The sequence below is a fragment of the Centroberyx affinis genome, unplaced genomic scaffold (genome assembly GCF_046629955.1).
Source record: "Centroberyx affinis isolate AG114_WGS23_722 - 3 ecotype Tasmania unplaced genomic scaffold, CSIRO-AGI_Caff_v1 ptg003805l_1, whole genome shotgun sequence".
Lineage (NCBI taxonomy): Eukaryota > Metazoa > Chordata > Actinopteri > Beryciformes > Berycidae > Centroberyx > Centroberyx affinis.
In genome coordinates, this window is record NW_027281670.1 from 76724 (window position 1) to 90004 (window position 13281).

The following is a 13281-nucleotide window of genomic DNA, read 5'->3' on the forward strand; positions in this document are numbered from 1 at the left end:
GCTGTGATACTTATTCCTATTGGATGTACAGATTTGTGAGAAGACCTTTTTTTCTTCACTGATATTTATCAAAAACAAGTCAAGGCTCATGAGACTTGAAGATGATTTCCGTGTTTCGGTATCAAAACCGAGAATACAGCTACTATGTTCAAAGAGGCATGCCCAACCATCCCGCTAAAATAAGTAAGTGGAAGTTGTATACCTGCATACAAAAACTGTGAATGAACTGACTGAGAATATGGAGTGCATGCCTTTACCAATGCAACTATTATTCCGTTGTTTCAGAAGTAGGTCCTATTACTTCATTTAATATGAATGATGCTATCATTCTGTTTAACTTCTTCCTTCTTCTTGACCTCTTTTCTGAGTGGCTAAAAAGCGTCAAACTAAACTTCTATTCCCGAAAAGACATTTACAGATCAGTCAGATGTCCCAGATGAGTGACAAAAACATTAAAAAGGAGAATGCATATCTGCAAGTATATTTATATGGGAACTGAGCTTCACGAGTACAAACTCAAAACATTGGGGTACAAATTTGCATGTATTTTTTTTTCAAGTCAATGAATTATTCACACGTTTTATTGTGCATTTGTGAATATCAGCATTTCCATTTGCTAAAGATTTTTTTTCACAACTCTTTCCATACATTCACAAATGTTCATTAACAATTACAAATAATGTTCTGTATTTTTCAGATCATGATACAAGTTTTAAACATGACATTACACACTCACAAATCTGAGTAAGCATTCACAGATTAGGATACGTGTTTCCAAGTTTGAGTACACATTTGTCAATACTTTAGTCATTAATTCAGTGCCATAGTCACAAGTCTGCCACTATATTACATTTTGTCTTAAAAAACTGCCCTATAATGTGGCAGTGTACAGTATACCAGTGTATGGTATACAGTGTAGCTACACTATATGCTCCACATAATGCCAGATGCCTAGGGGAGGTTTTTACCCTTTTTGTTCCTTATACCGCATCTATCCCTAGGCATGCCTGTGTCTGTCTTACTTACACCATGTCTGCATTTGTTTATCTGACACCATGTCTAACGCTATATCTGTCTATCGAAAACCATGTCTATCTCTGTCTGTCAATCTGACATCATATCTGTCTCTCTTCTCCAAGGTCCTCTTTCCCCATACTCTGTCTGTTTGATCCATTGACCTTAAAGGAAAGGGAGGACAGCATATGGTCCCGCCAGATTCCTGTGGAAGTCACAGCTTAGACCAAAAGAAAGTTTTCAAATGTCAATGCACATTCCACTTTGGAGTAGGTGGTAATGGAATGAGTGGAAATGGAATAGATTGAAATCAAATTGAATGGGTGAAATGGGGTGAGATGGAATAGAATGGGCTGGATTGGAATAAATTGGAACAGAACAAGTTTGAATGGAAAAGATTGGAAGACAATAGGATGGAAAGGAATGGGTTGGGATAGAAGAGGTTAGAATGGAATGGGTTGGAATGGATGAGGTCAGAATGCAAGAGGTTGGAAGACAACAGAATGGAATGGAGAGGGTTAGAATGGAAGAGTGGGATGAGGTAGAATGGAATTAGTTGGAATAGAATGAGTGGGAATGGAAGAGGTTGGAATAGTAATTTGGAATGGAATGAGTTGGAAGGGAAACAATTTGCTGGAATTTGGGATGGAATTGGGATAGGATTTTGAAATTAACTGCATACTTGTTTCCTATCATAGTATTCACATTTTTTTACTCAGACACCTTCAAACTGCCCCCCCTCCCCCTCCCCCTCCCCCTCCCCCTCGTCTCTCTCTCTCCCTCTCTCTCTTTCTCTCTCTATCTCTCTCTCACACACACACGATGAGAATTGATTTCCTGTGAGTTGTGCGAAGTGGATTGAAGTAGAATTACTGTGGAAGTGTGTCAAAATTTGGCTTACTCATCTCTTTCCTCCCTCCCTCTGACTTCCCACCTTTTTCTTTTTTCTCTCTCATTATATCTATCTCTCCCCCGCTCCCTTTTTGTCTGTTACCCGCTCTGCCTGTCTGTCTTTCTGTTTCTCCCTCTCCCTCCCTCCCTTTCAAGAGGCATGTGTAAGTCTATCTATGTCTACAGAATAAACAGGATTAACACTCAGTATGGGAGGGCTAGATAAGATGAGATACGAAAGGAGACAGAAAGTGAGGAGGATGTAGTTAAAGAGAGAGACAGTGAGACCATGAGAAAGACTGTTATGTTCCAGGTTTATTGTCTTTTCACACACTCATAAACAGAGATGATCAGAGTCACTATATCCCTGATCAGTTGGCAATCCTGACAGTTAGCTAGACATGGTTTGGGATTACTGACAGTGTAGAACACTGACCTTGCCGTACACACACACAAATATGCTCACATACCCTTACAAACAAGCTCATTTCAGAAAATCACATATCGATATACTTTGGAACAAATGCACTTAGAAACACATTGGCACACAGTGTGTACATGAAGGACGTCCTTGGACATAGGGTATTGCTTTGTTGGAGTTAGCCTTCAGAAGTAATGGCAGTTTGAAAAGATGCTTTTGAGTTGTTCAGAGCAGTTGAACTGAATTCTGAAGTGTTTACCTCTTTTGTTGGGTTTATTTGGGCGGGCTTGAACACACCAATCAAAATTGGGTGTTAATATATTAGAACTATAGGTCATCCTACTTGCTTAAAGATATTTGGGCAGCAGGTAGGCTTAGTGGCTAGAGAGACCATCCTGCGTTGGGACCTACGGTCAAGCCCACATGTCAGCAAGCGTCCGCCCTGCTAAAGTGTCTGTGAGCAAGACACTGAATCCCTACCAGCTGGGGGACTCTCTGCAGCTGACCCTGCACTCTGACCTCCTTGGAGGGGGCAAGCAAAAAAAGAATTTCCCTGTTTGGGTATCAATAAAGTGTCTCAGTGTCTCACTTCATGTAAATCTTGAGACTTGCACTTAAACATTTATCCTAAGCCATATGTATTTCTTGGCTTCTTTTAGCTAAAAAGAAAGAAAAAACACTACATACATTTAAAATATTAAGATGGACATTTTTGTAGTATTTTGGAAAGTCAACTATTTAACTCTTTTCTGTAATTTCTTTTGACTGTGGTTTGACATATTGCCAGTGATTACAGTTATATAGTGGTAAATCCAAAAGTTTGGTGAAGTATGAACTGCAGTCAATGATAACCATAAGGTAAACAACAATAATTATTAACAACAAAACAATTACATTTTCAAAGAAAATGATTTTATTCTCTTGAAAACATTTTATATGTCTGTGACATCACTATCCGATCTATTACTATATGTTGTATGCTATAGATAAGCCGTTATTAGCTTTAAAAAGCAATATCGGTATCAATATCAATATTATTATTTGTGTGAAATTGGCATTTTTGTGAAATTGTTTTCTAAGAGTGTCAAATTAGCAACAGAATAAAACTAACATGGTCTTTTGTTTAAAAAACGCTTCTTAAGTATCTTAAGATAGGCATGTCTGAAAAGCCTAACCTGTTTTACACCTGCATTTGTACTAAGATAATTACAAAAATGGGAAAATATCGGCTATCCATATTGGCCTAAAAAAAAACATATCGGTGCATACCTACTTTCCCTCAATGTCAATTAAATCCACATGACTAATGCCAAACTAAAGGCTAGACTTTATATAAATGTGCCTCAAGACAAAGCACCTGTCAGAGGACATTACATATAAATAGGTTTTTATATGTCTGGTAGTTTTCTTCAGCTGACCTTAAAGATGTTTGTTTTGGCAGAAAGATCCCGAAAAATAAAAACTGTAGCCTACACAGATTTTTATTGTTTGAAGCAGTGGCTGACTTCCATAGACCTTTCCCTGAGCAAGTCAAGTTGTTCTTTGGTTGTACTATACAGCTCTGGGACACACAAAAGTAAAATAATTCACACTCTTATGCAGAACACAACGCAGTAATTGAAACACTTGGCCTTTCTACACAAGGAGATATGATTGTTGAGACACACATCTCATCTGTTGTCTGAATAATTCTCATTTGGGGAATAAAAACACAGGAATACAAGAGTGTCAGACATAATGTTGCGCAATCAGACAGTGTGTGTGTGTGTGTGTGTGTGTGTGTGTGTGCATGCATGTGCGTGTACATGTTAATAATGAGTGATTAAGGAAGAGTTTCAGCCATCTGCGTCAGCCCCTCATACTGCTGTTAATTACAGATTTAGAGAGGATGAACTTGCTGTACAGGCAGCATCTGTCTTCATCATATACCCTTTTTTATCTCTCTTTTTATCCTCTTTATCTCAAGGACCACAATATAAATAAGTCATTGATTTTTTTTGTTTATTTTCTTTCATAAAGAATTTTGACATTAAGTTTAAAAATTGTTTAATCAACTAAGCTTTCTCTCTCTTACTTTCTCTCCTGCTCTTTCTTAAAATTGATAGTGTTTCTTTGTGCTGTCTCTGTCCATACCCCCTTTCATACATTAAACCCGTAAAATTGCCATTTTAATTTTTCAAGTAAAGGTAGCAGTTTCTGTTGTGCCATCCACCTTTTTAACGTAATGCTACCGTTCATACAATGCTGGCAATACCATTAAATGCCTCTGTTGTCATTTCCCGGAAATTACGTTTAACCCCTGGAGTCACTGTAGTTTAAAAACACGGTGGGCTCTGAGGATCTCGCTTATTTCCACGTCTGTCCAATTCGACAATTTGTCAAAAAAGTAAAGCTCCAGCCCGTTGTATAGTGGTTTGTATTTCCCTCCTACAGTTCAACAACAGAGCGTCCTAACGTGGTTTTGCTCTGCCGGTAACGTTTACTAGTAACTTTACTTTACGAACTTTACTAGTAATGTTACAAGGTCTTGAGCAGTGAAATTGGCAGAACTGATTTACTGGCATTTCGACACCAGCTCCTTTTCACACATGACGGCATGCCGTTACATTTATGGAACAGGCTGCGTGTGTGAAAGGGGCTCATGTGAGAGTGGGGCATATGATGCTTTTTTCAAGTGTGTTTTAGAGTTCATTGTCCTTCCCATCTTGCAATTCTGAAGCTTTGTCTTTTCTTTCTTCTTTCTTCTTCTCTATTAGAATCTAGTAGAATCATATACTATACAGCCTTTTAAAAGTACACCCAATTTCACCTAAACAAAATGACGTCTGTATATAATGTAGCACAGCTCAGCATGCTGCTGAACTGGTCAGGCAGATTTTACAGCCTTTTCCATGAGCTGTGATGTTGTCAGGCTTCAGGCCAGTTGCTGGCTCCACAAAAAGTGTGATGTAATGAGTTTATGAACAGCCTGTGAAAACAGGGACTCATGGTTTTGTAGAGGCAGCACAGATGTAATGTACTCCCCTGCTCACACACACCTTGCTTGCAGAGAACAAGAACTTAACACTTCTCTTGCACATAGTCCCTGCATGCACACATACACACACACTGTGCACACACACTGTATAGATGTGCACACACATATACGCCAAATTGAATGTGATTGGTTCTGATTCGTTTTGCAAATTTCACTTGGATGTGCGGTTTCATGGGAGGAGTTATTAGTTACATATTGATTTTGAAAACACTTTCGGGAAATGAATGTCATGCCTTGTGTTCCTTGTTGTTACATAGAGTCAATTTAGCTTCCCTGTAATCCTTTCACATGCTTTGGCTACCTACATTACATTTCAAATCACGTTCAAGAAATTGATGTTGTTTCTCATTCTTCCTGATGGTACTTACGGTCAGTTCAATTCCCTTGTAAACTTATTCCATGGGCTAGCAATGCCAAGGATGGAGAGGCAAATATCAGTCAACAGAGTGCTTTGTAAGAGCTAAGTCATTTAGTTAATGGAATTTTCCCAGTGTTGTCGATAGAGGAGGGATGCCTTGCTATCGATCTGTGTCACTCAACTCTGATGAGAGCTGATCAAAAACCCATTTAAAATCAACCAAGTCTGACTGGCTATCTGATCATGGAGGAGGGGCGGTTTTTGTAGAGCATTTTGTAGATACATGGAGAGCAGAGAGAGAGAAAAAGAGAAAACAAGAAATAAAAGGGAAATAGCGAGAAACAGAGAGAGAGACAGACAGAGAAAATGAGAAACAAAAGAGAAACAGCGAGAGAGAGAGAGAGAGAGAGAGGGGGCGAGAGCGAGAGAGAGAGAGAGAGAGAGAGGCAGAGAAAGTCAGGGAGAATGCATGAGAACGGTGTGTGTGTGGGTGTGTGTGTGTGTGTGTGGCACAGGGGGTGGGGATGAGGGCGGGGGTTGTTGATCAAAGCATTTGGCTCTAATTGGAGTCAAAGATGATTAACTCCAGATGAAAATCTATCTTTTTAGCCATGTACAGGAACTGAATACTTAACACACACACACACACACACACACTGTATAAAACCCCTCAGTTCAATTAATTTACCACAGGAGATGCAGATCCACAATGAGTTTTGAACTACTAAGGATCATTTTCAGGCATGCACATATAACCTACAACTTCCCCCTTACACACACAAACACACAGTTGTCGCCATGCCAAAGCCCTTCCAGAACATAGAAGCACGGTCCACACAGTATACAGAGACACTACAGATGAACAGGTGTTGTGGACGTTCTCGGAGTCTTGGAATACTTGGAGCTCTTGAAATGTTTCGAGCGGCTCTTCAACACTGTGTCAACTGTTTCCCCTCCAGGATTGGCTGAGTAAGTTCGGCTACCTCCCGCCCCCCGACCCGGTGACTGGTCAGCTTCAGACCAAGGAGGCGCTGACCAAGGCCATCAAAGCCATGCAGAAGTTTGGAGGGCTGCAGGAGACCGGCGTCTTAGGTATGTGGGTGTGTGTGTGTTTGGGGGGAGAGGCGGGGTCACGTGGGAGGGTTGGCTGGATGTAGGTACTATGGCTGTGTGTGTGTGTGTGTGTCTGGGAGATTGAGAGGAACACAGTTTGTGTGTGTGCATACATATTAGGGCTGAACGATTTTGAAAAAGTATCTAATTGCGATTATTTTGACTGATATTGCAATTGCGATATGATTTGCGATATTAGAGGGAATGATAATTTTTACGTCATTATTCTCATTGTCATTGAAAAACGTATTAAAATGATTATGGTGTGATTTTTGCGAGGATCTGTACCAAACAAAGATGTTTTCTTAAGTCTGTAGAATATGATGTGTAGGCCAGGACATCTCTGCAGCAGGACAATATTTAATTTAAAATGGTATTTTGACACACATTTTGCCTTTATTGCGCCTCCTGTGATTTGAAAATTGCAGTAGGCCATATTGCGATTTCGATAAAATTTTGATTAATTGTTCAGCCCTAATACATATGTATACCTACACATACTCGTAAATAGTGCACAGATGTACTTACACCTGCATAATAAATACATAATCTGTATTTATATGTTAACTTTAATATTTTCCATTCCATTGTACGCTTTATGTACGCTGTGTAGTATAGTCTTTATAGTATTACTATTCTATCCTATCCAGACCAAGCCACTCTGGGCCTCATGAAGACTCCCAGGTGTTCGCTGCCTGATGTGTCCGAGGCAGAAGGGACGATGGGCCGCAGGAGACGAAGCCTGAACCCCCAGAACAAATGGAACAAGAGGCACCTGTCCTGGAGGTAGGAACAGGACAAGATCCTCAAAATCACACATGCTGCCTCTAAGATCATCGGCCTCACTACTCCCAACCTCCCGGCTCTCACTGACACTGGCACCACTCGTAGAGCACTTATCATAGCACACGACCCCAGCCACCCCCTTAACCCATGCTTCACCCTACTCCCATCTGGCCGGAGAAACACATCCCTGATCTGTAAAAAGGCACGCTTCAGCAAGAGCTTTGTGCCCTCCACCATCACTGCCCTCAACAAGCTATAACAGACTTATGCTCTTTGTGACTGTTTCTTGTGTCCCCCCTCTGTAGGGCTATGTTGTTTTGGTGACTTGCTCTGTGCCCCCCTATGTCTCTGTATTTGCCAGATGTTGTTTTACATTTTTGTATGTGTACAGGCTGTGGAAACAAATTTCCTCTAAGGAGAATAAATAATCTATCTCTCTATTACACTACAGTATAATACTACATAGCTGTCCTGTAGGTAGGGAACAGGTCAAGACAACGTGCATTATACAGTACCGCCACACCTCCACTGTTTTTTCTCTGTCTGCGTTTCCTTTTATAGCTGCTAGATTGATGGACTGTTCCTCAAGGCAGAAATCTTTTGTTTTCTGGATCAATTCTGGCTCAGAGGAGGTGCATTGTGTAAGAGTGGCCTGCTGGTTAGAGAGACCTTTAACTAAACAGAAGGTTTGCATGTCCCTTCTCTCAGAGGATATTTATCTGAGTGCTCTAAAATGCTTGTGGAAATGCAGCCAGTATTACAGTAATGTGTACAAAGGCCATAGAAAGGTCTTTGTCTACATTAATTAGACTAAGTGGTCTAACGCCTGAACTACACAGCATGTGTAACATTTGTATATCCAAACTGGGGATGTACAGGTCTGTTCTTGTTACGTCCTCGGTCTGCCGGTTTTGTTGTCCATATCTACATTTTACCTATTGGTAAGTTTTGTTAATCGCTCCATAAACAACTCAAGTTGTACCGTGAGGAACATTAATGTACCATATAGGATACTTATGTAACTTTTTTGAGAGTGTAGGCATACTGTCGCCAAATAGAAGCTTCTCAGCGGCTCCATAGATAACCTCATCTCCAACATTTATTTAAGTGACATTGGTTTATGTATCCTCTATTTTGTTACAGTAAGCAAAATCTTAGCATTTATATACATTTATGTGGCTTAAAAATGGATGCGTTATCCGTCAAAAATAGAAGCCATGTGTATCTCCAGAGTTGCGGCTCCGATCCGGCTCCGTCAGCAGATCCGTCAGTGTGCTGCGTGCGTGGCCAGTGCAGCAGCTGCATTGAAGCAAATGGCTGCGTATCTGATCCGACTCTTCCACCACAAACGAACGGAACAGAAATGCAACCGGTGTAGTTAAGCTGTAAGTCTATGCAATTATACTGTAATTAATGGGTCAGAGACCAAATGCATATGTATGATTCTTAAAGAGCAAAGGCCCCGGCAAACAGTCATTGTGCAGTTTATCCATGACAAAACAATCTGGTTATGTTAACTGCAGCTCGACCATCTGTCACAGATAGAGGTAAAGCCCAGCATAGGGTGAGAGAGGAGAGGAGGAGGGAGCGAAACATATGGCTGGTCTCTGTGCTGATTTACACACGCTATGAGGGGCGATTAAACAATGAGCTGCTGTAAGCTGCTGTGTGGGCCATTGTGTGTGTGTGTGTGTGTGTGTGTGTGTGTGTGTGTAAAAAAAAAAGGGGAAAGCAACAAGCTATACATGAATAGACACACACATACACACAAGCACAAAAACACATTCATCCACGTATATGCACATGCACATGCACACACACATACACACACATCTACGTATTCTCTCCTATCTGCTTAGTATCTCTCTCTCTGTCTCTCTCTCTCTCTCCCTCTCCCTCCCTTTCCCTGCCTACTGCTGCCAATCATACCTTTCTCCTGCAGCTTGACCCGACTCAGCTCTGTGAAACAGACAGCGTGTCTGTTCCGTCCAGTGAAGCCACCTTTGTATTCACAGCGCTCAAATTTGTATAGAAATGCACAGGAACTACATCTCAATGGATTTGAAATATGCAGACCCTCCGTTTTGTAGATTTACTCACGTTAGAGCTCCTGCCAAGGAACAGATAGTATATTGTACCTTTATTGTACTTGTGGATTATCTATTGCCTCCAAATCCAGAGAGGTTTCCATATGGTACGGTTTGTCAGTAAAGAACCATGGCAATTGATATTCTGTCCAGGATTGCCACCTCAATAGTGTCTGGGTGTGTTTTGATGAAAGCATTTCTTCTTCTGCATGTATTTTATTTGAATGATGTAGTACCACTTGCCCTTGTGATCTACCACTACAAGGTTTCAAAAATTATTGTCATCATTTAATATTTCATGCCATTTCTGCTTCATTAGATAATGTTGGGAATAACAGGACTGACAGTGAGGGGAAAAGATGTGCAACACAGCTAATGAGTCAGATGGAAATCAAAAAGCACATTAAATGTGTGTTACTATGCTGATCCGCCACATTAGCCAGATTTTTTATAAATGATTTAATGACCATTATTGCTGTCATAGAGATATATTACCTCAATATGGCCATTTTATTCGAATATTTTGTTCAATTGCAGGGAGGTAATGTAAGAGCATGAACACAATCAGGCATGTTTCATTTCCTTTTTTCAATCTGTTTTGATGCCTTTCTTTTAGTGTAGAATGAGTTCATTTCACAGGTTTTTTTTTTTTCTTTTACTTTTTTCACATCATCATACCCAGACAGGACTTTGAAGGCAGATCAAAATCATTCTGTTCTACAAATCAAACAAGTTCAATGCCAACCCATTACCGCTGTGTTCCTCTAGTTCAGAGATTGCCTCACCATTACTGACTTTGAGGCCTTCAGATGTGCAAGCAATAGTTTTGACACCTAGAGACACTACTTGCTCTTAAGATCACTTGATTTGAGGCAGCCTATCTGAAGAAAACCAGTGAAGCACTAAAATGCTAAGCCAAGGTTTACCACGCAACTCAGGAATCTGAGGAAAAACAAAGAAAAGACGTGCATATGTGCCTATTGAAAGCTTGGTAGTAGTCAGCCTGTATGCTTTGGTGAGAGAGAGAAGCTCAGAGACTTGTTTGACCGATCACGATTGTAATGAAATTGACAGCAGGGTGAATGGGTAACTGGTCGGTGGTAGGAAAGGATGTGGTAAATTACTGTATAATTACAGTAAATGCTGGCAAACTACTGAAATACTGTGAAATATATAGAATTGCGAACAGTGTTAATTGTCTGAAAATAGCACCATGTCTTAAGAGTAAGGATTGATATACTGACATATGGTACTGAGAAAAGGTTGAACAGGTAGCACTTTAGTTAATTATTATATTATGATATTGTTGGACTTGTCCACAGTTACATGGAATTGTAAACAGTGTTAATGCACTAATGACTGCACCATTTCTTAAAAGTCAGAATTTCCTACAGTGTTATACTGTTTATGAGCCTGTGATAGGTAAGTGCCAGGTCAAGTGATGCACTGTATTTTTTTTTATTTTTTTTTATTTTTTATTTATTTGTGCAATAAAGTGATAACAGTACAATTGTAACACAATACAAAACATGGTGTTGGAAGACAGAACAGAACAAGGTAACAGAGTCACAAAATAATCAGACATAATCAAAACAAAACGAAAAAGAGAAAACAAGCCAACAAAAAAACAACCAGACAGAAAAGAGGCAAGTTCAATTCGATGGTCTTTGAGGGAGTGAAAGTTCATATGAAAGGGGTTGATGTGCCTGAATATGCGCATGTGGGTGCGTTGGTGCGTATGTCTGCGTGACAGTGTGGAAGGGGTCTAGAGGAGTAGGGTGGGGGTTGAGGTTGGGGATGGGGGTAGGAGGGGTGGGGTTGGAGGTGTGGAAGGAGCCGCAGGAGGTGTTTGTGACAGGAGCTCCACTGCAAATAATGAGAAGGTGTAGTGGAGGGAGCAGAGGAAGGAGGGGCTAAGGAGCTTGGTCTGGGATTTCTGGCTGGGCCCAACTGTGGCAGCCCCCAGACCCTTGGGAGGGGGCCTGCCAACTGTAGGACCCAGCCTATTTAAGTGTGTGCCAAACGGTGGGAGGACCCCCAGGCCCAGGGGAGGGAGCCCCCCACACCACAGGGCACACAGCTTCGTTGATGTTATTTATTTATTTAGTTGTAATTTATTTTATTATTATTATCACTATCATCACCAGACTTCACTCCCGCCCCTCCCTCTTGAAGATGTGAGGGCAGCACTTGCCAAACTGCAAGGTCTGTCTCGATGTGAAATGATGCACTGTATTTAATGCATGCAGCTGTTGGGATTAATGATTTGAAGGTTATAGGGTGCAGACTGATTGGTCCATTTAGAGTAGGTGTTAGTTGGGCCTAGCTACTGAGAAATGAACTCGGTATTAGCCAGACATTGAGGGGAGACAGAGATTCTTAATCTTTACCCCTCTCTCTCTTGCTCTCCTACACACACACATGCAGTTCATGCATCACCTATACACACGCAGACACACAGAAACTAATTTATGCACATGACCAAGTTTGTTACACACACACACCATCAGCCCAGTTCTCTAACAGGTGAGTTCATCACATAATGTTAGCCCATTATCTCACATTGTTAGCCCATTATCGTAGCAGACAGCCTGGCAGTCATTAGCAGTCTGACTGATTACTCAAACAGATAGGTGTGGAGAGCTGAGTGGAGGAGAGGGGAGATGTAGAGGAAGAAGAGGATAAGAGGAGAAGGAAAGGAAGAGTGGAGATTTTCTTTCCAATTCAGTTCAGCCTAAAAAAAAATCACCCTCTCATCTCATTTGTCTCATAAGACTTGTACTGTCATCTTTCTTGTCTTCAGCAAATGGACTGAACAAAAACATGAGCAATGAACGAACATGATCATGCACTCAGTGAGCATGAATATCCATCACAGAAGTGCATTCATAGTGATATCCAGCTCCCTGCATGAGTTACTCTCATGTATTAAACATTCCAAAATGTAAAATAGAATAGAAGTATAGCCATATTCAAAAGTCCAAGGCAGTGGTTAGTGAGAATATTAAGTGTAGCCATAGCCATAGCTTTAGGGCAGCGGTTAGTTAAGGTCATGGGACCAGAGGAAATACTTAACTAAACATATAAAAGGTAAGGCGTAATGTAACCGTTCCATGATATAAATCGGCAGATAATAATAACCAGCCAGTAACTCATCTTTTAGATGTTTGACTCATCTTTCACTACCTTTGTCAATATTCTGCCCACAAAATGCTCCATAAGCAATTCAGCTTATGCTGAATTACGATTAAAAATTAAATCGAAGGAATTGCACAAACTGTTAACTGAACAAATATTTATTTTATTTTGTTGAATTAACACACACATTACCCCATTATAGTGGTTAGTGGCAGTATTAAGGATAGCCATAGCCACAACCTCTGTAACACTGGTTGGTAAGAGTAATTTTGCACCTCAGTTTGAGCAGTTCCACCTACTGCACCATTTTGAAATGTGCAGTAAAATGGGCGTGAAGATCAGCAGTGGAGGGTGTGGAGTGGTTGTAACACTAGTGGGTGTAATGTGTAATGCTGTGGCATGCCCCAGTACACATCCACTGACCAGTGAAGATGGA

General features: G+C 40.7%; 1 protein-coding gene across 1 annotated transcript in view; it reads left to right on the top strand.

Annotated features, from left to right (window-relative positions):
• Positions 1 to 13281, top strand: part of LOC139662473 (matrix metalloproteinase-17-like) — an 85106-nt gene that overhangs the window by 29318 nt on the left and 42507 nt on the right. Inside the window, exons 2-3 of the mRNA XM_071541165.1 lie at positions 6681 to 6813; positions 7485 to 7620. Coding sequence (XP_071397266.1) covers positions 6681 to 6813; positions 7485 to 7620 — 269 coding nt within the window. The remainder of the gene's footprint in view (positions 1 to 6680; positions 6814 to 7484; positions 7621 to 13281) is intronic.